Source organism: Maylandia zebra, linkage group LG17 (genome assembly GCF_041146795.1).
Source record: "Maylandia zebra isolate NMK-2024a linkage group LG17, Mzebra_GT3a, whole genome shotgun sequence".
Lineage (NCBI taxonomy): Eukaryota > Metazoa > Chordata > Actinopteri > Cichliformes > Cichlidae > Maylandia > Maylandia zebra.
This window is the reverse complement of record NC_135183.1, coordinates 30,338,294-30,365,978: the sequence shown is the minus strand read 5'-3', so window position 1 is coordinate 30,365,978 and position 27,685 is coordinate 30,338,294. Positions and strand designations below refer to the sequence as shown.

General features: G+C 40.3%; 2 protein-coding genes and 1 long non-coding RNA gene across 18 annotated transcripts in view; 1 reads left to right on the top strand and 2 right to left on the bottom strand.

Moving 5' to 3' along the window:
• The window catches only part of wnt5b (wingless-type MMTV integration site family, member 5b), an 87,469-nt gene extending 83,923 nt beyond the window's left edge, over positions 1–3,546 (bottom strand). For all 7 annotated transcript variants that reach the window (XM_004548195.5, XM_004548196.5, XM_004548197.5 and 4 more), the window contains exon 1: positions 2,972–3,546. The gene's annotated coding sequence lies outside the window, so the exon portion shown is untranslated. The remainder of the gene's footprint in view (positions 1–2,971) is intronic.
• Positions 3,547–10,128: 6,582 nt separating this feature from the next.
• On the top strand, positions 10,129–22,503 carry LOC143413343 (uncharacterized). The gene is made up of 3 exons (XR_013093959.1): positions 10,129–10,377; positions 16,779–16,962; positions 22,344–22,503. It is a non-coding gene; the product is annotated as an uncharacterized LOC143413343 (long non-coding RNA).
• LOC101463811 (ELKS/Rab6-interacting/CAST family member 1) overlaps positions 18,400–27,685 on the bottom strand; it is a 157,767-nt gene continuing 148,481 nt past the window's right edge. For all 10 annotated transcript variants that reach the window (XM_004548203.3, XM_004548205.3, XM_004548204.3 and 7 more), the window contains one exon: positions 18,400–20,404. In XM_004548203.3, the coding sequence (XP_004548260.3) occupies positions 20,267–20,404 (138 nt within the window). In that variant the 3' untranslated portion in view covers positions 18,400–20,266. The remainder of the gene's footprint in view (positions 20,405–27,685) is intronic.

The following is a 27,685-nucleotide window of genomic DNA, read 5'->3' as shown; positions in this document are numbered from 1 at the left end:
ATATTTTATAGGGCATTTATTTTACAAAACAAAGCAACTTTGTTAAAAAAAAATGTGTCGCTCGGTTCGCGACACAATTCGTTTTTAAATTTTAAAAGAGTAAGTTGCAAACCTCTTCACTGAAATCAAAAATACATCAGGGGAGGACTGGAGGGTTACACACTGAGAAGAATTCCAAAGATTCAATACAGCCAATCAGAAATAAGAGTTTAAAACAGCAGCTCTTCAGCTAGAGAGCCGAAGAGGCCATCCTCTTCAAACTGACCACCATCTGTGTGTGAGAGAGAGTCCAACTTAGTCATTATGGCTCCTGGAAGGCTGAAATACACACACGTGTGTCACATAACACACTGAGTGCAGACAATCCATTCAAAAACTTAAATTTGATTATTTTCACTTTACATGAATCACATGTTTGAACAGCCACTTTAATGAAATATTCCCAATTCCTATTACTCATTCCCAAATCTACTGCTTCTGAGCACGTGGGACACACACAAACACACACAGACCTTCTTGAATGACCTTGAGGACCCATTTGTGCTTGCAGACAAGCCATCTTCTCAAATGTCTAGTGCGGAGACAAATACACATACTCACTTACTCCCCTTCCCTAATTACCGAGTCCCAGGGGATGAGACACTCAAGAGGCGCTTCAGTTAAAAAAAAAGGTCTTTCTCACCAGTTAGAGGGCAGACAGGCGGAGAGAGGTAAATGAATGAGAAGATGTTCAGAATACAGATTTGCTGGCACCCAAGTATATTTTAACTGCTCCACAGTTTCCACATGTTACTGTTGCATAAAATCGGGTGAGTCTAAAAGTCTGGTTCACTGCTCACCAAACCCAAACCAAACCCAAGTGGAGAACATGAAGAAAAGTAAGAATAGATGAGGCACGTGAAAAATGAAGGTCCTGAGTGAAACAGTGAGGGGGATGGAAGAGAAAGAACAGAAGTTGACTGAGACGGGAGGGCGGAGGAAGAGAGATTATCTCTCTCTAATGGCTAACTTGTTGACAGCAACACTTTTCAGCACCCCTATCTACACATCTAATGTTACTATCTATCCTGAAACACACACACACACACACACACACACACACACACACACACACACACACACACACACACACACACACACACACACACACACACACACACACACCTTGCAAGAGGAGAGGAGGTGTATCAGCCCGGCTGTCGGCTCGGGCCACATTTCATGTGGGTTTCGGATTTTAAAACCATGAGAAACACAAAGTGAGCCGGAGACGTCACTGCCAGAGACGACCTCGACATTCTCTCAGCTCGTCTGCAGCCATAACATCGTCGAACATGAATCTGATCTGAGCCCGCTTTCAGATCCCAGGCAGACGGTTAAAAAAAACCTCATCATCCTCTGCTAGGTCACCTTCTTGCAAACATGTCTCGGTTACAACACCAAGCTGCATTTGTCACCAGTTAATTTAACTTGTCTTTATAAATGATAATAAACTGCTTTTGGCTGCTCCATTATTCACAAGGGGTCGCCACAGCGGATGGATGTGTCTGATTTGGCAGATTTTTTTAGGCTGGATGTCCTTCGTGACACAACCCCAAAGGTGGACATGTGAGAGTTTGAGGATTTATCCTCTCTCTTTTTCCTTTAAACAGAAATGTGCCACAATTGATTCTGCTGAAATATGAGTATGAATTTATTTCTGTTTTGTAAGGAATGAAAAAGACACATCAGCCTCAATAACACTGCTAGACTATACAGCTAAAGTTTAAGGAGTTTATTATGAGAGAACACTTAATGGATATTAAAGTTATCCATGAATTTGGGATGAAAGTGTATGTGAAGAACTAGACAATAAGGTTAACCCAGATGCTATTCTTTATGTTAAATGGTTTACTTTTCCCACTGTTAGTGGTCAACAGTCACCATAAAAACTTGAAAGTGCATAGGTCAGTGAGTGTCTCATTAACATGAACACACACAGAAACTTCTACATAAGGACACAATAATCTATATTATCAAGACATTTAAATACACTTTCATAGTGCTACGGAACATTTAGATCTCACTAATGAACAATCCACCCTTTATAGACACAAAAAAGATAATTTTTTATTCAAAACTTGGATAGTCTGCTATGGTTTCCCATTTCCATGCATTGATTGCAGCTGGTCTCGAAAATACAGCTGTGACACTAAATTCAGAGGCCACAAACTGTATCATAAGGTAGATATTCAGTCAAAAAAGAAAAAGAAAAAAAATAACATTCCAGCTGCTACATCCAAGACTTTCGCGCAAAATAGGGAGAGACTCCTGGTTCAATGAGTTTTACGCTGGGCAGCAAAATTAAATGGTGAACCAACATTCCCTCACAGTTACAGTCGGACTTAGATGCCATCCAGTCCTCTGGTCCAGATGAAGGCAGAGCAATTTCTCTAAACTGAGAGAAACATTTGTGCAACATTTCGACCAAAATAGTTCTGGTCTGCACCGCAAAGCGAGAGGGCTGCCTTCATTTGGGCCGATGGGGTTGGCACACGCACAAACGCAGAAACAGACACACTCTGCATTTCACCACTGTCATGTGCAAGCCAAATTCAATGAAATAAGCCCATTCTGCAAGTAGACTGTGACAACGGAAACATCGAGGGGACAAAAAGTTCAAATGGAACAAAGTCCCAAATGTTTTCACACTGACTTCAGATGTCCTGTTCAGAGAGCGCAGGAACGGCGAAATTTCAAGTTCAGATCTATGATTTGAAAACCACATCCACTCTTGCAAAGTTTGAGTTTTAAAGTTTCCTCATCTTGTGGGACAAAGATCAAAGTCAGAAAAGAAACATGACACTGTAAAACTATCAGAAGTCATGGCACAATCACTGAAAAGTTAAATCACACACCTGAAATCCACCGCTAACATTCCCATTGTGTACTTTGTGTTATCACCTCGTAAAGTATTTAAAACGAATGCTCTTACCTGGTGTGTTGTGCTGGATTAACGTCGTTGATCGGTTGTCCAAGAAAACTTTCTCCACCCACCATCAGAAGCGCTAACGACCGAAAATTGTTACTCTCTGTCCGGTTGGGAAAGTGCAGACAGATCGCTGTTTTCAATGGAAGGAGATATCCCGTTCGGGAAGATCCCACAGCAGCACGCTTCACAGTCTGACTTTCACTCCTCGATGTCACACGAAAGTCGTTGTTTGAGTAAAGAAAGAGCAAAAGAACAAAGGAAAAAAGTTGATTTGTGGGAATGTACAGAGGTTTGCGACTGACAGTATCCAGAAGTCCCGACAGAAAAGAGTGGCACTCGCTGCGCTGTGAGCTGTGCTCTCAGCAACAGGTGTCAGAAATAAAGTGAAATTTTTTTCACGGCCATCACAAGTTTCCAAACACTCTCCAACTAATTACGCACGCAGGGAAAGGGGGAGGGGGAGGAGGAGGAGGAGAAGGTGGTGGTGGGGAGGAGGGAAGCAGAGGGGAGGGTGCTCCGCAAAGTTTTTACGCGTCGAGAAACAGAAGGAGAAGTGGAATGAAACAATAGAGCCCAGAGAGCGCGCTCTCTCTCCCTCCTCAACAACTGCGCTTATGTGAAAACTGCCCGCCTGGCCACCGGAGGAGAAAAGGAGACAGAGGCGTAAAAGAGGGAAAGGAGGTCGTTTTACACAGAATGAGAAGGAAAGATTCGCCTCTTTGAGAGTGTTTTTAACCAATGGGTCTCCATTTGGAGTCCATTAAACTCATAGCCTTTAAAACAGGGCTTTTACCCCTGAGTCTGGCCCCTCTCGCTATATTCTTACAAATAAACTTCACTGCAGTGAGTTTATAGGGCGAAAACTGTTGTTGGGTCAGCTATCTGATTGCGTTTCAATTTTAAAGGACTGTGTTTTATCAGACTGTGTGCACAACATTAACGTCACTTCAAATAAAAAATGATTGATCAATCAATGTAAAACACCCGGCTTTTCAAACTCCCGACAGAGTTGAGTGAAAATCAGCTCCCGATCTGTGCAGCGGACTCAAGAGTTTTTGCAGTACCGCAGGTTGTTAATGAAGTCATTTTTTGATGGCACAGGACTCTGGTAATTTTCGATCTTAAATAATTTTTATTTACTAAGAGGCAGGAATAAAGAAAGCACTTCTACAAGTAGAAAACATAGCAGCACGCCAAATCCAGCTTTATCTTACGGGAAAATACATTTAATAGCATAAAAGGTGTTGTGCCGATGTTTATCTGTGTGTTCTTTGTGTAATGTCTCTGCTTATAACGGTAAATAGATTATTATCAACAAACAGCTATATATAAAAGTTATTATACCTGCTTTATAATACAATTAAAAAGTCAATTTTTGGCTACTTGAAATATTTTTCTAGAACTGTTATGTTTGTACAGTTTCTGCTGCCCTCTTGGTCAGATCTTTCTTTAAAAATTTGATATTTTTAACCTTTCAATTACACTCTTTACCTGGGTAAATAAATCCATCCATCCATTTTCTTCCGCTTATCCGGGGCTGGGTTGCGGGGGGCAGCAGCCCAAGCAGAGAAGCCCAGACCTCCTTCTCCCCAGCCACCTCCTCCAGCTTGTCCAGGAGAACACCAAGGCGTTCCCAGGCCAGCCGAGAGATATAATCTCTCCAGCATGTCCTGGGTCTGCCCCGGGGCCGCCTCCCAGTGGGACATGCTCGGAAAACCTCACCCATGAGGTGCCCAAGAGGCACTGTGGAGGAGCAGCGGCTCTACTCCGAGCCCCTCCTGAATGCCCGAACTTCTCACCCATCTCTAATTGGGTGAGAAGAAGGGAGAGGCCAGCCACCCTTCGGAGGAAGCCCAAGAAGAAGATAAATAAAGGTTATACAAAAGTCGCTTTTAACAAACTGATGGCAGCTCCTACAGGAATGTTATTTGTGGCTCAAAATGACCCGATATCAATCATGAAAGATATGTTTGACACATGCTTCACAGATTATAGGCCAACAAGTCATTTACAACAGTTTAAATACAGGCAAACACTTTTTGGCACGGCACTCTGGATACATTGTCATGATTATCTCATTTATACTGCAGACCTAATCTGCTCTGGAGAAGGTTAAGTCTGGAGATGACCAATCAGTTCTCTGGAAAATTGCATCGTAATTACTGGAAGATTAGTCAGACATCTAGTAAGAGGGTAAGTTGGGGGTAAGGGTAAATTCTTAGACTATCAGCTTTATTTCTTGATTTTTCCTCCTGGTACCTGCAAACAATTTTACAACTCTCTATTATTCTATATGCCTCAATATATAATCCTAAAACGTGGCTTATGCCGGTGGACCTTCTATCAAATTTTTCAAGCGCATAATTCCATGTTTTAATTTTGTTCTACTTATTCTTTACTTGCTCTCAGACCATTAAACACCACTGGGGTTGCAGATGAAAGAATAAGAATGCAAACTTTATCATGCACATCCAGATATAACCTTAACTCACACGGTCAGCATTTCATGCGGCCTTGTCTCCCTGCTTCAAACAGTATAAACTTCAGTCTTTTTTTGTAAAATCAGCCGCTCTGCTGCCAGTCGACTTATCCATGTCTGTGACTAGTCAGCCGCTGCAACACTGCCCTATTCGTCTGAATGGACTTGCAACTAAACTGATAAACCCTGGGTTAACTTATTCAGGTAATAACCACGTTCATGTGACCAGTCGGCCTGACTGCCAGCATTAGGGTAAGTAAAACGAGTTAACAGAAGAACTTGCTACCCAGTACAGAGCCCAGGACGTCCAAGGTCAAATGTACCAGAGACAAAACAGGTCTTTTATTTTAGCAGATAACAGAATGTCACAGAGCAAAAGCTAGGATAGCCCCTCGACAGGTCAACAGTCCATTATATAGCTGGGCATTAACATACGCCACCTAAAAAGCATGCTACAAGAAGATGTGTGTGTGTCCCTCTAACTCATGGTTCTAATCAACATTCGAAACAGATTCATAGCCCAAAGCAACGTGTGAAACCAGAGGGGTTAGTGAGCAATCTTTAACTTAAAGTCAGAGTTGTCTGTGTCAGGAAAGTGGTTCTCTTATTACCGAGGTAAATCACCATGGTTACTCATACTCAACCTGCTCGGGAGCAGGTTATGTTTCAGTTTAGAGCGCCACATTTTCACTGATTCTTTTATTTACAGCCTGTTTTAAGTGTGCATTGTCGACTGGGGGAAGGTTTATTAATGTTTATTAACAAAATGTTAATTTTATACAAATATATAAAAAAAATATATAAATATATAAATGTTGGATCTAATCTGCTGCTAAGGGTCTCTTATACTGCTGGAATAGTAGAGCACAGATTAGAAACTGGATCAGGATGTATATCACATATATAACTATTCAGTCAATCAAATTAATTTCACTTTGAAGGCAGGAAAGAAAAACTCCCTTTTAACAGGAAGAAACTTTCAGCAGTGTCGGGCTCAGGGAGGGCCGGCCATCTGCTGTGACTTTCTCTGAAGAAAAGCAAAAGGAGAGTTAATTATATCGTTTATCAAAGAGGAAACAGTCTAATCTTTAAAGTAGAGAGGGTGTCTGTGTAACAAATCCAAACTGGAAGCTGGTTCCACAGCAGAGGGGCCTGATATCTGAAGGCTCCGCATCCCATTCTGCTTTTAGAAACTCTAGGAATCGCAAGAAAGTGAGAGTGAAGTGCTCTATTAGGGTAATATAGTACTATGGGGTCTTTAAGATATGATGGGACTGATTATTTAGGACCTTGTATGTCAGGAGAAAGATTTTAAATTGAATTACAGATTTAGCAGGGGTCCAATAAAGAGAGGTCAGTATAAGAGAAATATGAGCTATTTCTTGTCCCTGTTAGTATGCCCACTGCAGCATTTTGGATTAACTGAAGACTTTTCAGGGAATTTTAAAACAACCTGACAATAATGAATTATAATAATGCAGCTTAGTGGTAATGAATGCATCAACTATTTTTTTTTAGCATGGATTACTGACCTATACTAGGCTATGAGACAGTAAGTAAGTAGGTTTAATGATTCAGAGCAGCAGTTATGTTAGAATAAAAGAGCAACATTACAATGTATTAACTCGAACCTGGTTCTGCTGTGTAAGGACCTGCCTTACTGTAGTTGTTTTTCTGACTGCTTCGGTTGTAGGTATACAAGTGAAAAGTGAGGCAACATCAAAGGACACTATGGCTTTGTATGGAGTCAGCATAAGTTTGTGGACTTTGTTGGTGAAGTCAGCGGATGATGTGTCTTCGGAAGTCCATATATACAGGGTGTGGTATTGCCAGGGTAAGAGCCGTACTAAGGTTGTTCCCTTTTAAGTTGTAGCTGTAGTTGTAGTTACTTGTGGGGTCTTCCCATATGAAGACCCCACAAGTAACTATGGTGCACCTCCCCACTGACTGGTAGTCTGGTGATGCTCTGGTCTTTATTTGGGGATGTAATAGGCTCCTTTTCTTGAATGGTGAGGTTGGACTTTTGCACTTTTATTGGACTTTCATTCTGATTTGCTCTGCTTCCGTTTGTGTTAGCTTATTATTTCTTATCACTGTGATGAGATCCATTATGGGCAGCTGTTGTGGAGATATTAGCTCTTTGGCGAGCACGTCCTTTCCACGTTTAGTGAAGTCCGTTCGATCCTGTCTGTCTTTAGTTTTTATTTGCAGTGTTTGTAATTTCCAAAGTTGTCTTTCTTTGCCTTTCATGTACTGTGCCAACTGTGCTTTGTAAAGTACGAGTGTTATGAAACATCTTGAAAGACTTAAAGAAGTCAAGTCGCCTATTTTCATCAAGCTTACGAGTACCTTGACCTGGATGACTAAAAACATAGAAAGACAAGAAAATGCTTAGACATTTTCCATATCACCAGCTGAAGAAACACAAATTTAGTGACAATTTGAGCAGAGTTTGCTGTAACTTTATAGCTGGACATCATTCAAAACATTTTCACGACACAGAAATATCTGACTTTAAGCTTATGATTGCTCCCTAACCCGTTAAATATTGCTTTGTAGTAAAGACCTAAGAGGAGGTCACCAGCTCCAGCTTTTAGATCAAGGAGAGCACAAATTATTTTATTTAACCGACAACCCCGGTAGACCAATAAAACACTAAAATTAAACTCAAAATTCTGAAAACAAGACGTCAGAGTATATTTTAAGAACCTTTACTATTACATATATTTTTTTAAAAAACCCACACATCATAGGTAATACAAGAATTTATACCACTGATTCAAACTCTTCCATCATTATCCAGGTATTTGTTGAAATATATATATATATATATATTTTTAATAATCTAATCATAATTTATTTGTGATTAAGAAAATGACACTGCCCAACAGCATGCTGAACAATGGTGGCTTGGAAGCGATGAGGAAACTTGCCTGATAGACAGAGGGAGTTGGGTCTTGATTATGCTCCCTTGGTGACACAGACATGGATGGCTGGAGACCCGACAGCCAAGTAGTCACTCCTCTTATACGTCTTTGAAGTCCATCGCCTAAGGCACCTGCACAGCTAGTGCATTGTAATGTAAATTCTCCAGGGACAAGTTTCCATGTTCACAAAAAAGGTGCACAGGCAGACACTTGAACAGACCCTCATGGTCGCCATCTAATAATAAAATTGACATAATGTGGCGAGACATTATAAGAGTCGCCGACAGAGTGTGTGACTGTTGCTTACCTAAAGGGCTGTAGGTAAAAGTTGCTGTCAGGAGAAGGCTTTGGACTAATACCTCACACCTAGTCACTGGGATTTGTGCAGCACATCTTAATCTACTCACCCATCCTGCAAACATGCAAGCAAAATTCTTCCAAATTCAACCTGGCAGGTAAAGCTATGTCAGGCCGTGCAATGCATTTGAAGTCAAACGTCGGTAAACAAATTCATTTTTATGCCTTTTTACTTTTTCTGAAGTTTTCTTTAAAGGCATTACACATGTTGCAAATCACCATCAAAACACTGGATTCACCTTTGGTTCCAATCTTCACAATAGAAACAATCTTGATAGTATCCAGACATGCACTGCATTTAACTGAGTAAATCCATTCTTAATAATAATAATAATAATACATTTTATTTAAAAATAGCGCCTTTCAAAGCACCCAAGGACACTGTACAACAGATAAAAACACAAAAACTGGAAATATACACAATAAAAGAATAAAGAATAAATCCATTCTTGGGCATGAAACCTTTGGTTAGGCAAATTACACATACCTACAAGCAACCTTTATCTAGCGTATGGTTTTATTTGATTCTATGCAGATGACAGTGATTGCTTTGTGTCATTTCATGAGGACACGGTCTACATCAGGGCTGCCCAATCCCGGTCCTCGAGAGCTACTATCCTGCAGCTTTTAGATGCATCCCTACTCCAACACAGCTGAATCAAATGGTTTGATTACCTCTTCAGCATGCCATCGTGTTTGGCAAAGGCCTGATAACAAGCCATTCATTTGATTCGGGTGTGTGGGAACAAGGATGCATCTAAAAGCTGCAGGACGGTAGCTCTCGAGGACCGGGATTGGGCACCCCTGGTCTACATGAAGCATTCACACAACTAAACCCCTTCTTACAAGACTTGTGTAGAGATTTGCGTATGACTTAACTCATTCACTGCCAGCCATTGGCAGTGAATGAGTTAAACCCATTGACTCATTCACTGCAATTGACGGCTATAGACGTCAATGGCAGTGAATGAGTTAACCTCAGATTAACTTTCACGTGACCTTGCGTTTGCAATTAACAATAAGAATGAGCTTAATTCCACTGGCCGTCGCGGCGCGGTAACCACTACACTAAAGAAACACACATGCTATTCTCACTCACGGTTCAAATCAAAAGTCTAGTCACCGTCAAGACAATAATCAACAACAACTAACTGTTTTCAACAGGACAGACACCATCACCCAAATTTTTATGTGGAACCAAAACACCCTGCACCACAATCTGTGAAACATGCACACACTGACACTGCCCAACTGTATGCTGGGTAATAAGCAGCTCGGAAGCCATGACGCTATGTGCTGCGTGAATGCGAATTGGCTGAAAACTTCGCTCTAAAAAAGGAGGAATGACGGGAAAAAAATGTTGGGATTTCTGTTTTGTATTTTTCATTTCAGATTTATATACAAAACATGGCTTTGGAAAACCTATTCGAACTCTTCAACTATAATCAAGATATTTGCCGGGCTATCGTGTTATTATCCACCATGACCTGTAGTATAAATAAATGTAAAGTGTCAAGTCAGGAGCGGGATTTGAACCCACGCCTCCACCCGGGAGTTGGACCTTGAGTGGCCGCAACTTAGACCGCTCGCCCATCCTGACAACGGACACCTGGGAAGGCTACAGAGTCAGCCTGGAGAATACAAAGGTGAGAAGTAAGACACAAGTAGCGTCTTTTTTTTTTGACTCTGTTTTGGTTGTTGCGACACAAAAGCGTAAAAGAAGAAAATCTTTAAGGGATTGGCTGGTTTTTGTCTCGTTGTACAATTAGTTGTTGTCACTAAGAAATGTAAAGTGTACCCACGCGAAATCGCGGCCTTAGTCGTGTTTTTCCTTCGATCCTAACAAATAATTGTTCGCGCAAAGTTGCAAATATTCCTCGCATTTTTTTGAGGATGGTGAAATAGCCCTGTACTCAGAGGGGGAAGGTTTGAAAGTAGCCAATCCGAGAGCGTTACTCATCTCTTCTTACTGTATAACAGCATTTCCGCATTACAACAGTTTACTGCGTGTGGGTATTCTGGTAAAGCCACTGGGGAACCTGCCCCAGCCTATCATATTCACCAGCTATAAGATGTGAGTGGAGATTGAGAAGGGTGACTGATGGCTGGTGTTGAAGCCACCACCTCTGTTCAACAGTGGTTGTTTACAGATACTTTACTGATCCCACAAGAGAAATTGTTGTTGTGTGAGACTGTAGTCCAGGGTTCTTATTGTTAGATGGTAATTATGAGACAGTGTTTGTAAGGTCATTTTACTGGCCATTTATGTAAAAAGGGAGTGAATTTACCATCTTTTATTGCTTTGTGGTTGCAGCCATTGCTTAATTCTCTGTGAGTGATAATCATGGTCATTGTGATTGGTGTACATGTGCATATCAACAGTCATTAAACGGAAGACCATGAACTGGCAACTTACCTTTTTTCAGTTTATCGTTTTGGGAGACTGTGCGTAAAATGAATTTTTTCATGTTCGGGCGTGTGGCAGGCAGAGTAAACTTAAAATCACAGATTTATTTACACTGGCAAGAAGGACAGACGAACGGTATATGCACAGGACGAGACCAGGGAAGGGTGGACACAACTGGGGGACACAGCTGAACCAAATCTAACTGAAGAGACAGTGGAAGCAAAGCTGAACATTAAGAACACAAAATGAGGGACTGTTAAGATAAAACAGAAACTAAAACACACACTGACATCCAGACTACGACGCAAATCTGACCAAGACAAAAATATGGAGACATGACAGACCACAGGGGGACACAAAAGGATGAAAAACAAAAACAAGAAGGGATAAATATAGGGAGCAGGACAAACATGGGAACTAGACAGAACCAGAGAGACCACACACACACATGGGACAGGACCAGGGAGATAGAAAGGATGACAAATACTGAAACACTGAAGATAAGACATGGAGACAAGACTAAGACAGACTGGAACAAGGAACTAAAAGTAGAAAATAGAATACTCAGGAACTAGAACATAATTTATCTTATACTTTCAAAGAAAAAATAACAAATAAATCATAAATAAATCCAGAACAAAACTCAACATTTTGGGTCTTTGACCCAGTGATTTAATCCATTTTGGAATAAGGCTGTAATGTGAAGAAATGTGGAACAACTGAAGCGCTGTGAATACTTTCCAGATGCACTGTATGTATCCTTTACAGAAGTGTTTTTACCTTCAGCATATAAAAAAGGCATGGAACACAGATGCAGTATATCAAACCGCAGCATGAACCGGGCATTTTAATCAGTATAATGCTTCAGTTATCTAAGATTATCACATTTTCCCTTCATTGTTTCAGTGGGTGTGATTAAAAAAAGATCCATCCATCCATTTAATTTTATTTATTTGGCGCCAAGTCACATCAACAGTCACCTCAAAGCACTTTATATTGAAATGCGAAGAGCCTACAATAATACAGAGAAATCCATCCATCCAACCATCCGTCCATTTTCGTCCACTTATCCAATTCGGGCTCGTGGGTGGGTGGGGGTCTGAAGCCTAAACCAGCTGTCGTAGGGCGAGAGGCATAGTACATCTTGAACAGGTTGCCAGCCTGACAGCAGATGGTTTAAAGGTGAACAAAGTGAAACAGAGCTCTGTTAAAGAGGTGGCAGAGGTAGTCACGTGAAACCAAGAACCCGGACAAATGAAAAGAAACACAAGTGGACAGGCAGGGAAGGAAAAGAGGAGAGAAGGAAAATGTCATCGGTGTTGGAGTATGTTTGGGCTGTCAGCGGCTAACAGCTTATTTTAGGAGCTACACTCCGCTCACATTGTTTTTATTTCCTTTCCAAGGTTTTTCCTACCGCTCACTACCTCCTCCTGTCCCTTATGCCGAGCCAGCTCTCTCCATCTACTCCTCCCTTCCTTCTTTTCTCCATTCATTTCACCTACTGCTTATTTACTTTACAAACCATTTATTAGAGACAACAATACCACATCTGCAAGGAGCACAAAAAAAAATGAACAAAAGACTGAAGCAACAAGCAAACCACAAGTGAGAACATTAATTATTGAGCATGAAAACCTAAAATATATATCCTGAGTGTGTTTGAAGTTGGGCTGCTGTTTGTTTTGGTGTCAACCCTTTCTCTCCTCTCTGCTTTCTCCTTCTCTCAGTCACCCTTTCAATCATTTTCTTCTCAGTCATGTGCGATATGATGTGTGATGATTGAAACCACATTGTCCCGAAGCCAGTGCAAGCCCTCCTCATTTCCTCTGCAGTCACTCACTTCTTATTTCTCCTCCTACTTTCCTCGTGTGCCTCCTTCCTCCCTCGTCTATCTCGTATGTGGAAAGGCGGGAGCGCTGCGTGGATTACACGTGTTCGCGTGTTATCTCAAGGACATCTGGGTTGTTTTTTTTGGGGTGCTGTGAACCACCAGTATCAGCAGCATCTTATCCACACATAATCTCTGTAAAGAAAGGTGCGGCGCGTGAGAGTGACAAAAGATAGAGAAACAAATCCAAACAGGAGAAGAGATAAAGGATCGCTGCAAATCCCAAACACAAACCGATTACTCCGTTTTTATAACTGCATCAGATCAATAAAAAAAAAAGAAGAAGAAGAAAGAAGTTTCCAAAGCACAGTAATTTTGAGCTGTCGGACTCTTGTGTGGCAAGCTCCTCCCCTCTGGTGCTCCCAGCAGGATAAAACAAACACAACTTCTGTGTCCCGCTGACTCTCTACAGTCATGTGAAAAAGAAGGTTTTCACAGGACTCTGTGCAGTCATGTGAAAAACCAAGCACACCCCACGATTCAGTAGCTTGTAGAACACATTCAGCAGCATTAACTTCCAGTATTTATTTTCTGTATGATTTTATCAGTCTCTCACATGGTCACGGGGGAATTTTGGTCCACTCTTCTTTACAAGGTTTTCTTTAGTTCATTGAGGTTTGCAAGCAATCGATTGCACAGCACTCTTAGGGTCCCACCACAGGACTTCAAGTTGGGCAGAGGTCTTGACTTTGGCCCATTACAGTACCTTAATTCTTTTCTTTTTCAGCCTTTTGTTCTGCTGGTGTTTCCATGGTTACAACATTTGCTTGGTGAGGTGAAAGGTCGGTCGTTTGATTCCAGCTGGACAGAACTTTAGGATTGCATCAGGAAAAGCAGCGGGTGTAAAACATGCAGAGTTACCCTTGTGACAAAATTTGTGGTTGGTCATTGAGCCTCATCTGCTCAAATCTATATAGACCATAGTCCATATGCACAGTTTGGGCCAATGTCCTGTTTCATGACCCAGTGTCAGCCAAGCTTTAGCTGTCAGAGAGATGTCCTCACAGGTGCACCGATGGCTGACTCAGAGGCTGCAGAACAAGCCCAAATCATCACCCCTCCACCACCGTGCTTAACAGTTGGTATGAAGTGATGAGTTGGTATGCTGTGTTTGGTTTCCACCAAATGTGAAGCTGTGTACCATAACCAAACAGCTCCACTTTGGTCTCTGACAAATGAACCACATTGTTCCAGAAGTGTTGTGGCTTTTTCAAATGCCGCTTTGCAAAGTTAAGCTGTGCCACATGTAGTTTTCAGAGAGAGGATGCTTTTTCTGGCAACCCTCCAAACAAGCAAAACTTGTCCAGCCTTTTTCTAACTTTTAACTAACATGCTAACTGAGGCCTGTAGAGTCTGAGAAGTAGCTCTTAGGGTTTTTGTACTTTCTCTGATCATTGGGATGAATTTGCTGGAATATCCACTCCTGGCGAATATTGAGCCATTATGTTGAGTGAATGATCCAGAACAACACTTCTGCTTTTATAGAGGTGCTCACACTTGCAAACGATACCAGGCTGCTGCTTACTATCTTAAGTCCTATGGAAGCAGTAAGAGTGAACTTAGTTTTTCATAGGATTGTATATCAAATACAATTTACCGCCACTTTATACAGATTTTGAACTAGAATGTTGTGATTATTATTTTTTCCTTATATAACTTGACGTATGGACTGGCAAAACCTGTTTTGTTACAGAGTTGGCCAGACTGAGACCATTAACATCATTGCAGTGGCACAGAAACAAAATGTTAACATTTTTAAATTGCTGAAGGACAAATCATCAACTGTTTATGGTTAGTCGGTCTTATCACTTGCACACATAAGCATACCTGTCATGTGAAAGTACACTGTGAGGTCTGTAGAGAATGATGCTGCCAGAGTAACTGTAGTTAATGAATGCAACTCCATTTCTATGATTTGTCTTTAGGCCTCTGAAGGGTTCACCCCTGGTTGTGTGGGATTGGCCCTGTGCTCTGCTTCTCTGGAGCTGTTTCACAGTTTGTTTTTCTTTCTTTGCCAGCTTTAACAGCTCTCCAGATTCCTTTGTCTGTGGCGATGTGGGACAATACTGCACATGAGCAGCAGTCAAGAATCAAGGGGATTTAGCATTTAGTGTTGAAGTACTTGGAGCATTGTGTTTCCTGTGATGCTTGTGCTTTCTGTCGCGCACAGCCTCAGTTTTCCAGCCTGAATGCACACATGCGCATATTTAAAGAGCACAGATTTGTTGGACTGGAGCACAGATTTAGACTTATGCGAACTTGCAGGTGAATGTAGTTGTAATTGTTCCTTAAAAGTAAAATGATGTGGAATCATAATGATTGCAGCTTTTCTTTTTCCTCAAGTGAGGAATATCACATGCAAGCCTTTTGAAAATAATCTTAATATCTATATTTGAAAAGTGAACATTTAGACAACTTTAATATAAAAATATATCCTTCTTTAGTGCATATTTCTGATGTTTAGACATGCACTTTTGTGCACAGGGCAGGTAGAAGTACATTGTGCAAAGTTAGAGCTGTAGAAGAGATGGGATGAAGTGTTCAATGGGCCATGTTTCCACTCATTTCTACCTCCCTCCCCCTTCCTCTTTTTCTCCATCACATAAATAAGGGAGTCACTAAGGCGTATCTCTTTCTCCTCCTCTTTCTCGCTCTGTCCATCCCTCCTGTCTCCCTTCACTGGCTTTTATTGGGACAGTAGATAGAGAAAGCAGAGCAGATCCTCGACACACACTAACACACGTACAAAGCGTTGCCTTATGTGAAGCTAAGCACCAGCATGTATGCTACATTTACAGACTGCCAGGAGTTGGTTCTCTGAGTGTTGTGTGAAAACCAGAATGGCCATAATAACAGGATGGCGCTTTGATCCCTAAATAGAAATTCTTCACAAGTGAGGGCAAATGTCAGGTGAGGGTCGAGGTTCAAGGTCAGGCGAGCTGGGCAGGTCTGTTAAACCAAATTTTCCAGCCGAATGAGTCTAACAACTCCTTTAAACATCTGAGTCATCTTTTTGTGTTAGTTTAAATTTAACTACTGTGTCATTTTCAGAAAATTAGCTACAATTACTCATATACACTTACCGGACACTTTATTAGGTATACCTTAGTAGTACTAGGTTGGATCTCCCTTTACATTCAGAATAGGGCTGTGCGATATGACGAAATATATCCGATGACAAAATGAAAACATCGTTTCAAATTATACGCTATGGTTTGTTTCGTGGTGTTGCAAAATACACTGTTTACAGCAATATTTTTGCATCAGGGCACAGAGAATACCAGCATAGCCAGTGAAGATGAGGAAGAATCAGGTAGCTGCAAACAGAAGGACCAGTCAAAACAAATCAAGGGCCTTATTCCTAAACGAGGGGCTACCTTTGTAGCATGGACTTGGTTTGGTTATAAAAAGTGTGACACAAACCAGAAAACTGTACTATGCAAATTATGCTGCAAACCGGTCCCCACCACAGACTCAAACATGACAAACCTCTTCTACCACCTACGCAAGAATCACGTGAAAGAGTATGGAAAGAGTTATATAGTTTCATGCATCGGACTCTAGGTACATGACGCCCAGCTGAAAACACCTCACACAAGTAGAGTTTCCCAAGATTCACAGAATTTACAGAAAAAGCACTATTTTGTGATATATATCATTATCGGGATGAGAAATGTCCTATATCGTGATATGAGATTTTGGTCATATCGCACAGTCCTAATTCAGAACTGCTTTGTTTCTTTATGGCGCAGATTCAACAAGGTGCTGGAAATATTCTTGGTAATCTGGTGACTGTGGAGGTCATTTGAGTACAACGAACTGTCAAGTTCAAGAAACCAGTTGATGATTTGAGCTTTGTGATATGTAGCATTAACCATCAGAAGATGGATGTAACGTGGTCACGAAGGGACGGACATGGTCAGCAGTAATACTCAGGTAAGCTTTGACATTTATACTGTACTCAGTTGCTATTTAGAGGCCAAAAGTTACAGATTAATACACCATCAACACGAGCCTGAGCCGTTGATACAAGGCAGAATTCCAAATTCGGACCCCCACCTTCCAAACGTTGCAGCAGAAATGGAGACTCATCAAGCGAGTCAATGTTATTTTTAATCTTCTACTGTCCAACTTTTGGTGAGTCTGTATAAATTTATAGCCTCAATTTCCTGTTCTGACACCCAGTGTGGTCTTCTGCTGCTGTAGCCCATCTGCTTCAACGTTCAATGTGTTGTGTGGTCAGAGAAGCTCCTCTGCATACCTTGGTTTTAAGAAGTGGTTATTTGAGTTACTGTTGCCTTCCTATTAGCAGACTAACCATTCTCTTCTAGTATGAAAATGTAGTTCAAACAAATCAAATCAAAATTTAGTTTATTTCACAAGATAAGAGAAATAGTTCAGTGTACACATGAAAAACACGGCAGAATGAAGGAGGCAAAGGGAATGGAAAGCTGAAGTCAGAAAAAAAGGACAGATCTACCTAAGTATGCTCGCTAGCTGCTGTGAAAGAAAGTTAGCTTTTATGAGTTTTTTATAGTAGTGAAACACAGTAGGGCTGTGTGATATGACCAAAATCTCATATCCCGATATAAGAATTCTATCGTCCTGATAACGATATAAATCACAAAAATGTAACATTTTCTGTAAATTCTGTGAATCTCAGGCAGCTCGACTTGCGGGAAGTGTTTCCAGCTGCGCGTCATGTAGCTGGAGTCGAGTGTTTTAACCGATGCATGAAACTATACATTTTTAGACATAAGTTGTGAGTATTTATTACACGGCGTGCTGCGGGGAAAAGCCTGTTCTAACGTTTGAGTCTAAGGTTTATTTTTTAGCACCTGGCGGCTCTTTTTTACTTCTCGTCCGTAAATAATCTGCTCTTTCACGTGATCCAGTTTATTTTGAAAAGTCTCAACAGGATCTTGAACTTTATTGTGAAAGGTTTATGTGGAACATAAACATGCGGACACCCGATGCTGTTACCGTCGTTGTTGCTAACCACAACGCATAAAAACATGCGCTTGTCTGTCTGTAGTGTGGTTATATTAAATATAAGAGAAAGAGAGAACTTTAAGAAATTAATATAGCCACTACAGTGACCACCAAAACGATGAAAAATATTGCCGTAAACGGTTTATTTTGCGACACCACGAAACAAACGATAGCGTAAAATGAAACGATAGACGTTTTTATATCGTCATCCGATATATATCATTATATCGAACAGCCCTAGAACACAGGATACTTTTTACATTTGATTAAAATTGATCAGGGGGCACAATCAAGCAGCGTTTTCTTCGTTTCACTTGTCACATATCCCAGAGAATCTGACAGCGAACAAACCAGAGAAAATAACAGGCATGACATGAGAAATAAAGATAAATCCATATTTTATTACATTCTCTCTCAATCTGATTTTTAATCCACAAGAAATTTAAAGTGAGTCCCAGTCATCATCACCCCCAGTGACAAACATTATCAGTATAAAACAGACAACAAATACTGAACTTACAACACACTCAGATCTGCTGGGGTCCCCTCTTAAAACACAACCACAAAAAAAAAAAGACATCTGAGGAACCTTCAACCCAAAGCAGCGTGAGATTTCAGGTATCTTTGAAATGAAGCTTCTCGTTTGCACCCCTGTGACTTTAAGCTTTTTAAAACGCTGCTCAGGTGCCAACAAACAAAAGCTGTTTTTTCCTTTTTTCTCATGAGCGTCCCCAGTCAGATTTGAGAGCGTAATGTGAATCTGTGTCTTTAGATTTTGTGTCCACCAGGTGTTTCTTACCAGGAAGCAGCGCTAAACAGTTCCCGTCATGGCCTCATCACTCAATACAGTATAAGGGATGGGGGGGGGGGAAAGAAGGAAATTTTGCTTCAAGCTGAAACAATTTGAACCTCTAGTGCTCACTGCCGTAAAAGTTTAAATCATGCTAAGGCTGTCAGCGCTGTGGGAGACATGCAGTGTCATTTCCACTGTAGACAACAAGAACAAGAAACTGAGTCTGAGAAAACATTCCCGGTGGACACAAAGCCTTCTGTAGGTGCAATACACGTTCCCAATAACAGTGTCCAAGGAAAAAAAAGAAAAGACTTTGACGCATTACCATATGCTAGCATACCAACCAACAGATGACGACACTTTCAGTTAAACAAGATTAGTGTTTAATATATATTACCAAAAGCAAAAAAATATATATAACATTTACTTTATATTTTCTCCCCTCCCAAAACAAAGAAAAAAAGACGTTTGACTAAAGGTAAATGAGTAAAGTTCAGACTTGACACCTCATGTTAACGCTAAAGGGATTGTCATAAAAGGGGTTTTCTTATCTGAACCTAATTTTGGCATGGGCGCCATAAATGAAGGAGACGTGTGATTTTCTGTGGTGAAACAGAAAGTCAGACCATCCATGCCAGTGTGTCTTCATAAAGGGAGTTTTGCGAGTTATTTACTGTAGTTTGTACCTTTCATCAATAATGGGAAACAATAGATTAAAGTGTCATGTTACCCCTGACGAAAGGTGTGTATGTGTTAATTAAACCGCTCCCTTTACAATTTACACAACTATCTAGAGAATACTGCTGAAAGAAACTGCATGTTAGGACATTTCATCAGACAAAAACAAAGAAAGTGGAAAAAAAAGGAACCTAAAAATTACAAAGATAGCAGCAAATGATGTAAAGAGCCAAAGGCAGTTGAAATAAACATATTTTTGAATCTGAACTAATACAATAATGTGGCAACAGCGTGTAAGAACCTGGCAAGCTCAGCTTATGTTCAACTTTTTGTTAAGGTTTGAAAATACTTTTTGCCCCAAGTCACGAATACAAATCCTCCCGTTGAATCCCAGGACATGGGAAGCTCACTATAAGGTGTCGCGTATGGCCAGTGCAGTAAGGGCTCTTTCTGTGTTGGGGTAGTAATGTAAATAAATGTAGATTATCAATTATTTCTAGCTGACTTGCATGCTGATATAGTGCTCTAAACAGAAAATTAAAGCAACTAAAGCCCAGTTTTCAGTAATAATTTGATTTTTTGTCTTAGTTCCCCTTTTCTTTGAAGGCTGGGAACGTATTCCTATTCATGTGCAGCACTAATTTTATTTGTGCATCGGGGAATTATGGGGCCAAGCTGTGTTAAATGTTTGCCTTCTGACTTTAAATACGACTAAATGTTTGAATGTAAGCTTTTTTTAAAAAAAAATCATTTTCTGCCAGTGTGTGCATTAGTGTGTCAGCAGCTGTCCTCCAAGGCGTTGACAACTTGCTCTAAAATGTCAGGGCATCGGTCGGCGATCTGCTGCAGGACTTGATTGGCGTACTCCTGGAGCTCCGCCCCCTCCCTCTCGCACAGTGCTAACTCCGCCTCCAACTGAGGAAAAAAAGGCCGGAAAGAGAGAGGAGAAAATTTAGACTTTTTTTTAAAAGCCAAAAAAAGAAATACTTTCATGAAAAAACGTTCATATTAACTTTCTCTCTGATGGTGTTCAGGTCTGTAGGATAAATATGCAGCCAGTTCGTTTAGCTCAGAGTAAAAACTAACAGGGTGCCACTTCCTGGATTGAAAAATCAAAACAAGGCTAAGTGCCAAAAACTGCAGTTCCACAAATATCCACTAGAAGTTGTGTCCAAAACACACTGACGTCATGTGAACATAGCTAAAGGTTTGTCCATGACAATCTGTTAGCATCTGTTAGCTGAGCTTCACCTCAGCTAATGTTATTCACTGAACTGAAAAGGTGTGAAGTTAGTATCTTGTTATCTGACCAATAATACAGCTGGCTCTGTAGATAGTTGTCCTAACAGTCTGTTGAGCTTTTGAGTCAAATTGTGATATTTTATTTCTAATTCAGCACTAAAAAACATCTTAAAGTGCACAACTATACAACCTATAAACAGAACTTGCTAGCATAAAATGCTAGCTTAGCATTTCACCTTCTCGTGTAAATAAATAAATAAATTAGCTCCCAGACAGTCAAAATGCCCCCCCCCCCTAAACAAACAAACAAACAAAAAAGAATAAAAATGGGAATTACAAAGCACTGGGTGAAGTTTTTATGCTTGCTATATCTACTTTTTACCAAAAACAAACAGCTAGCTTTAAATGAGAGCAACAAATTTATTTTCCATTAGATGTATTATTTCTAAACAATCAATAACATCTGACTTCTTGGTTGGTTATAATGATTTGACATTTCCAGAGATAACACAAATGTGATATGCTGATAAACTACTAAACTGAACAAGAATCAGGGTAGCTGTTTACACCTATATCTTGCTAAGCTAACTAGCAGGTGGTTATGTCTAAGAAGAACACCAACTATTCTGTTAGTATTTTGACTGATGAGAAGAAAAAAAACAGTCCAATGGATGATCACTGAGCAGGGTTTAGGACACACAAACAAACACACACACACACACACGCATCAGACTTCAATCTTAAACACCAAATTGTAGTTCTTTCTGTTCGGACAGAGTGGAAAATTTCTCTGAGAGAGCGCTGATATTATTATCTTTGGCTGCAGTTGGGCTGAGACGTCAAACCTAACTGACTTAATGACCAATACATCTGTATCAATACGAGAGCCGCTGAAACGGCCATGTAACACAAGCCCACATTTATGTTTGTCTGTGTGTGAGTATATGTGTGTGTGAGGCCTGGGTCAAATATTGGCTAATATTCCCTTGTTAAGTCTTAACCTCTTCCCTCTGCTCTCATCTGTTATCCAGAAAATCTCAGTGGTATTTTATATCACAGTGGCTTTATTCTTTATGTGTAAAACTGATGCAAGTAATAACACTATTAATGATTAATGATAATCTATCTAATAAATTACTTGGAAAAGGAAGTCATTATCCATATATCATGCTGTTATATTAATTATTGGAAATAGGCCACAGTTGTGTATAAAGGCACAATGAAAGTGCTAATCAAAGACACTATCAAGTTGCATTTTGGAAAATGCAAGATGTGCATCAGGGAATTTTGTTTAAATACTTGGACCAGAAAGACAACGAGCTGAACGCTTTACCACAGTTTTGAAACTCCTTTTGTTTAGCATGCAAGTCCCCAACTTTCAGGAAGTTAAAATGTAAACTGCTGAAATGTCATCGAGGATGTTAAAAAAAAAACAACCCTCTTTTAATATGAATCCAAGTTTGTATTGAATCTTATTAGCTGTAGATCCATCCATTTTCCCTGGTGGAGCCTATGATATTAGTGGTTACTTCTCAGTCACAGAAACAGAAAACCATTCATGCCAGCAATGAAACTATAGCTCATCATCTTATTCCTTTGCTTCTGTTTTTAGGGGTCACCACAGAAGATAATCTGTCATCATCACATCCTTTCCCCAGTATCCTTGTTTGTCACACCAACCCTCCTCTGCATGTGCTTCTTCGCTATAATCACGAACCCTCTCTGTAGTTTTCCTCTTGCCTGGCAACCCCAGCTTTAACATCCTTTATACGATATAGCCACTATCCCACCTCTGCTGTTGTCCAAACCATCTCAGCCTTGCCTCTCAACCTGAGTTGTCCCTTTGATATGCTTATTTCTCATCCTGTCCCTCTTTGTCACTCAATAAAAAAACCTAGTATCTTCAACTCTGCCACCAGCTCTGCCTCCTGGCTTTTTGCTTCAAACCATACATCACAGCAGGTCTCACCACCATCTTGTAAACCTTGCCTTTCAGTCCTGCTGCTATCCATCTGTCACAAATCACCCCTGACACTTGTCTCCACCCACTCCACTCTGTCTGCACTCTCTTCTTTAGCTCTTTTGTGCACTGTCTGTTGCTTTGTATGGCTGACTTCATATATTTACACTCACCTGCCTTCACTACCTCTACTCCTTGCATCTTTACTGTTGCACCTGCCTCTCTTTCATTCACACACATGTATTCTTCTCTCGCTTCTACTGAATTTCATTCCTCATTTGTCCAGGCTGTCTTCTACCTGTTCCCTACTATCACTGCATCTTATCTACTTTCACTTAACTGCAGTGAATGGAAAAAAAACCACACAGACACAAGGAGAACATGCAAAACTCCAAGTTGGAAACCAGAAGCTGAGAGGAAACCAAGCTACCTAAACTAAAACATACGATTTTGTAGAGCCAAAAAGAAATGCTGACAGGCAAAGAATTAATATAATAGGAGAAGATAATCAAAGTAATATGCAAGAAGAGAATGGGACAGAACTGGAGAGACTGAGCAAGTTTGGCTCAAATTGGCATATTCGGAAAGCCCCATTAGTTTCAGACAGCAGGGAACAACCCCCCACAGCAAAAACAACAACAAAAAAATTAATGACTTATTCAGTCTTTCCAGGTGATGTAAGCAGAAAACAGATGCTTTGCAAAACAACAACTTTGGAGGTCTATGGAATAATTTTGACACGTTCGTTTAGGCCTCTGATGAATCACGGTTGCGTGGAAGTGATGAGCTGTCAAACAGAGTGATGATTTTTGAGCACATAGTCCAACTTTTATCACTTATCTCTCTTTCTGTTCTATCTGCCCTCATTATCTGCACCTTGATTTTTTTTTATCATTTCCACTGATTTGCTGTCCTCATTCTTACTCTGGCCAATGTCCTTGCACACTCGTGTTGGAAGAATCAGAAAGCCCCGCTACACTTTTCTACACTGGTGGTGTTTGCAGGTGATTTAGCTTAACGGCCTTGCATTTTAGTTGCAATCACCCAGAAAAACACAGCAGTAAAGATAAGAGTGTAAGACAACTGAGAAGAGATAAATAGTTTAGTATCTGTCTGCTGCATCTGCTTTCTGACTCAGGCAACCTTGACCTACACCGGAGGAAAAAGACTTCAAAAAGTGCCTAAAAATCTGAAATTAATGTGTTAAACACAACTTAAAAACAGGATGACGATTAAAAAAAAAACAAGAGCCATGCTATTATGAGATTACGTTATAGCACAATCCTCATGTGTTTTTAGGCATAAAATTGATCAGTAATGTCTTGAGGAAATAAAAAAAGCATGTTGGCTACCACCTCAATCATCTTACTTAACGAACACCAGAACCGCTGTAATAATTTGCACATTTAGTTTTATAAATTCAATGCCTCTTGTGTCCATAAGAACATATCACATCATGCAGAACAGTCGACTCTGTGGTCATTGGCAGCTTTTATTTAAAACCAGCTTTAGGAAAATTTTGATGTGTGCAGTCTGGAGCTTGTTTTTAAAATTTAGTCTGTCATTATTGGACTGGTGATTTAACAGAAAACATTACAATGCTGCAACATTTGTTCCCCCTAAATTTAGAAAATCGGCTGTTCCTTAATTTTTGGGTTTGTGACTAATTACAATAACCAGCGTCTTCTTACACTCTATCTGAAATTGTATGCACAATTTTTACAAGGGCATACATTTTTTGGTGAGATCTAAAACCTGCAGGACACCGGCCCTCAAGGCCTGGAGTTTGACACCCCTGTTGAAGATGTTCACATCTTGGACAGGGAAGACAGATATTTTGACAGAGCTGTGCCTAACCGGATCAACCTACCTCTACGAGGCTACCTCTTCTGCGCAACATTGGTTGATCCGGTTAGGCACAGCTCTGTCAAAATATCTGTCTTCCCTGTCCAAGATGTGAACATCTACAACAGGGGTGTCAAACTCCAGGCCTTGAGGGCCGGTGTCCTGCAGGTTTTAGATCTCACCCTGAGTCAACACACCTGAATCACATGAGTAGTTCATTACCAGGCCTCTGGAGAACTTCAAGATATGTTGAGGAGGTAATTTAGCCATTTAAGTCAGCGGTGTTGGATCAAGGACACATCTAAAACCTGGAGGACATCGACCCTCGACGCCTGGAGTTCGACACCTGTGATCTACAATGTAAGAGCAGTTTCTCCTATGATATACCATAAGACCTGTGGAGTGATTGTTTGGTCCTCTTATTATAGGTCCTGGCAAACCTCACTGCAAGTTGTGCAGTGTTGTGCATGCTGTGCCGTGAAGCAGAGAAAACAGATGACTGGAGAGAGGTGATGGCCTACGACACCAAGAGAGCCTCCAACTGCCAGTCCACCCTCAGCCATTTGACTTTAACAACTTACATGGCTATAGGGTGGGCAATGATTCACAAAGATGTCCTGACATGTCCCACTAGAGGTTAAATACCTGGGACTCCTCGCCAGCTTTTAAAACTATAGAAGGCTTTCAAGAGGTCTTAAAGAGGTTCTTTAAGAGGTCATCTTAAAGAACCTAAAAGAAATCCAGTTGCCTTTGAGTCAAGCACTATCGTGAGATGGATGATTGAGGATATAGCTACTAAGTTTAATTATATTAACAGATTTATAATTAAGGTCCCTCGTACACTAGCTAATAGGGTTGATGTCATTGATAACCCACGGTGCCTATTGGCAAAAGTCATATAGGATAGGTTATTTAAGTCACTTTAGCCTGTCTAGAGTTGCTGCTTCCTCCGCAAGCTGCTTTGCAACCTATGTCTGCATGTTTCTTCTTTTCATTGTGTCTCAATCATGTTCAGATTTTTGTGATGTCTGCTCTGTTCAGTACCAAAGGTCTAACCGCTTTTCTCTGCATAGAACAAAACAACTGTACTGCCAAATGTAAATTGCTGCACATGGAATAACAATCATCTTTTAGACCAAAGTGGCCCTGACTGAAATTATTTCATGACCGACTGTAAGGAAATCTCTAATATGATCCCCTTTTTCAGTAATGAAAACAAAAACCAATGTGATGACCTTGATTCCCCTCTTGCTTCCCCCCTTTTTTCATGCCTGCAAGTATAATGGTCTCCATTAAAAAGCTGAGTCGCAACATTCTTAAATTGTTACAATTAACCCAGGGAGAAAAATATTCTCATAACTGATATCATGACTGATATGATGAATGATGGCCAGAACTAGAAAAACAAAACACAGCTTTCTTTAGAAAATGATCAAAATTTAATACTCGGTAGGGGAAGAAAAAGTCTCTTTGTTGCCAAGCAATAGACTTCCTCTCTTGCTACACATAATCCAAAAGTCGTTAATGACCCAAAGAAATTAAATATAAACAGTTTCCAGGTATGAGGTACTAGCTTGGATGTTTTGGTTGTAAGCTCCCATGGATCGTGTCTCATGCAATCACAGTGTGTGGTCAGAGAGAAATGCAGACGAAATAATGAAAGTGGGAAAAATTTGCCAGATTCATGACTCTTGTAACTGCGTGCGTGTTTGTGTGTGAGTGTGTGTATGCACATGCATGTATGTGTGTTTATAAGTGTAGGTGTTGGTGAATTGGTGTGTGATCCAGTGGTTTGGGTTTTGACATGCCAGGTGTGTGTGTGAGTGCACAGCGTGAGGCTAAAGCAAACGCTGTAAGCTTGAGGTCTGATTTATGGAGTGGCAGAGAGGATTGTGGGAAACAGAGAGGTAGACAAGGTAGACAGAGGTACACGTAAGTTGTGTGTTTGTGTAATAGAGAGAGAGTTTGACGAAGATGATTTTTACTGCAGCCATTAAAGCTCCATTATGGTGATGGATTACTATCTATCATGCACACGCGCACACACACACAGAAGCGCAGACGCTGGTTATCAGCATGAGAATCAGAGTGAGGTACGGTGTGTGCACACTGACCCTTTGACACACACTGCAAAGGAATGCTTATATTTTCTAAAGGAACCGTAGAGATAGCGTGCTGAGATTAACGGAGAGAGAGAAACGATCAAACAGCAAAAGGCAAAAAGACAGAAGAACAAATATATAACTAGAATGCATTAGTATCTGTAAGCAGAACAACTGCCTGCTGCAGACACACCAGCATCTTCTGCTTTGTTACTACAGTTTTTAAGTTAGAGATGATTATGAGGCCAGAAGTCTATGGATGCAGCTTGTTAACTAAGCTCGACTTGGTGTTACCCGATAACTTCTAACTAGATCGTCTCAATTAAGAACTCCACTTCATTCCGGGGAGTTCAAAAGAACTATACATATAGTACAATCGTATCTAGAGCCAGTTTTTGTTATTTGTTGCCTTTTTTTGACGTTATTGTGTCAGGAACTGGTAGTTTACTGACATTAGTGATCAACAGTCTTAATTTCATAATAGAGGGGCTAAGATGGAGAAAGCAAAAACTATTCAATTTCTTTTCATTGAATTTCTGGGTAAATTCAACACAGATCCTTCACATAAAAATCAGTTGAAAAATCGAGGGTAGAGAAAGGCCGATGTACAATCCAATTAGTGCTTAATATAGTAAAAAACAACAACAAACAGAGCAGTTAAAACAAAAAGAAAAATACCGTGCTTAACACATTTATTAGATCTCCACACAGTCTAAGGCATATGCCACAGCTGTCTTAAATTAACAGCATTGGTGATTACCAAAACCTATTTTTAATGTTTTTGTAATGGTTAATCCATCATATTTTAATGCTAAAATATAATTATTGTTGTTTTCCATCAATTTTCATTAATTTTTATACATAAAAAGCTGAAAAAAATTGTAAATTTTATTTTTTTCTGTGGTTTAGCTGTTGATTGTTATGCTTGATTAATTTAATTGAATTTAATTGAATTTAAATAATTTCTGACTTCTCAGAGACGTCCAGTGTGCCAGCTCAAATCTGGGTATAAAAATGTAAATGTAGCTTTTTAAAATAATAAATAAT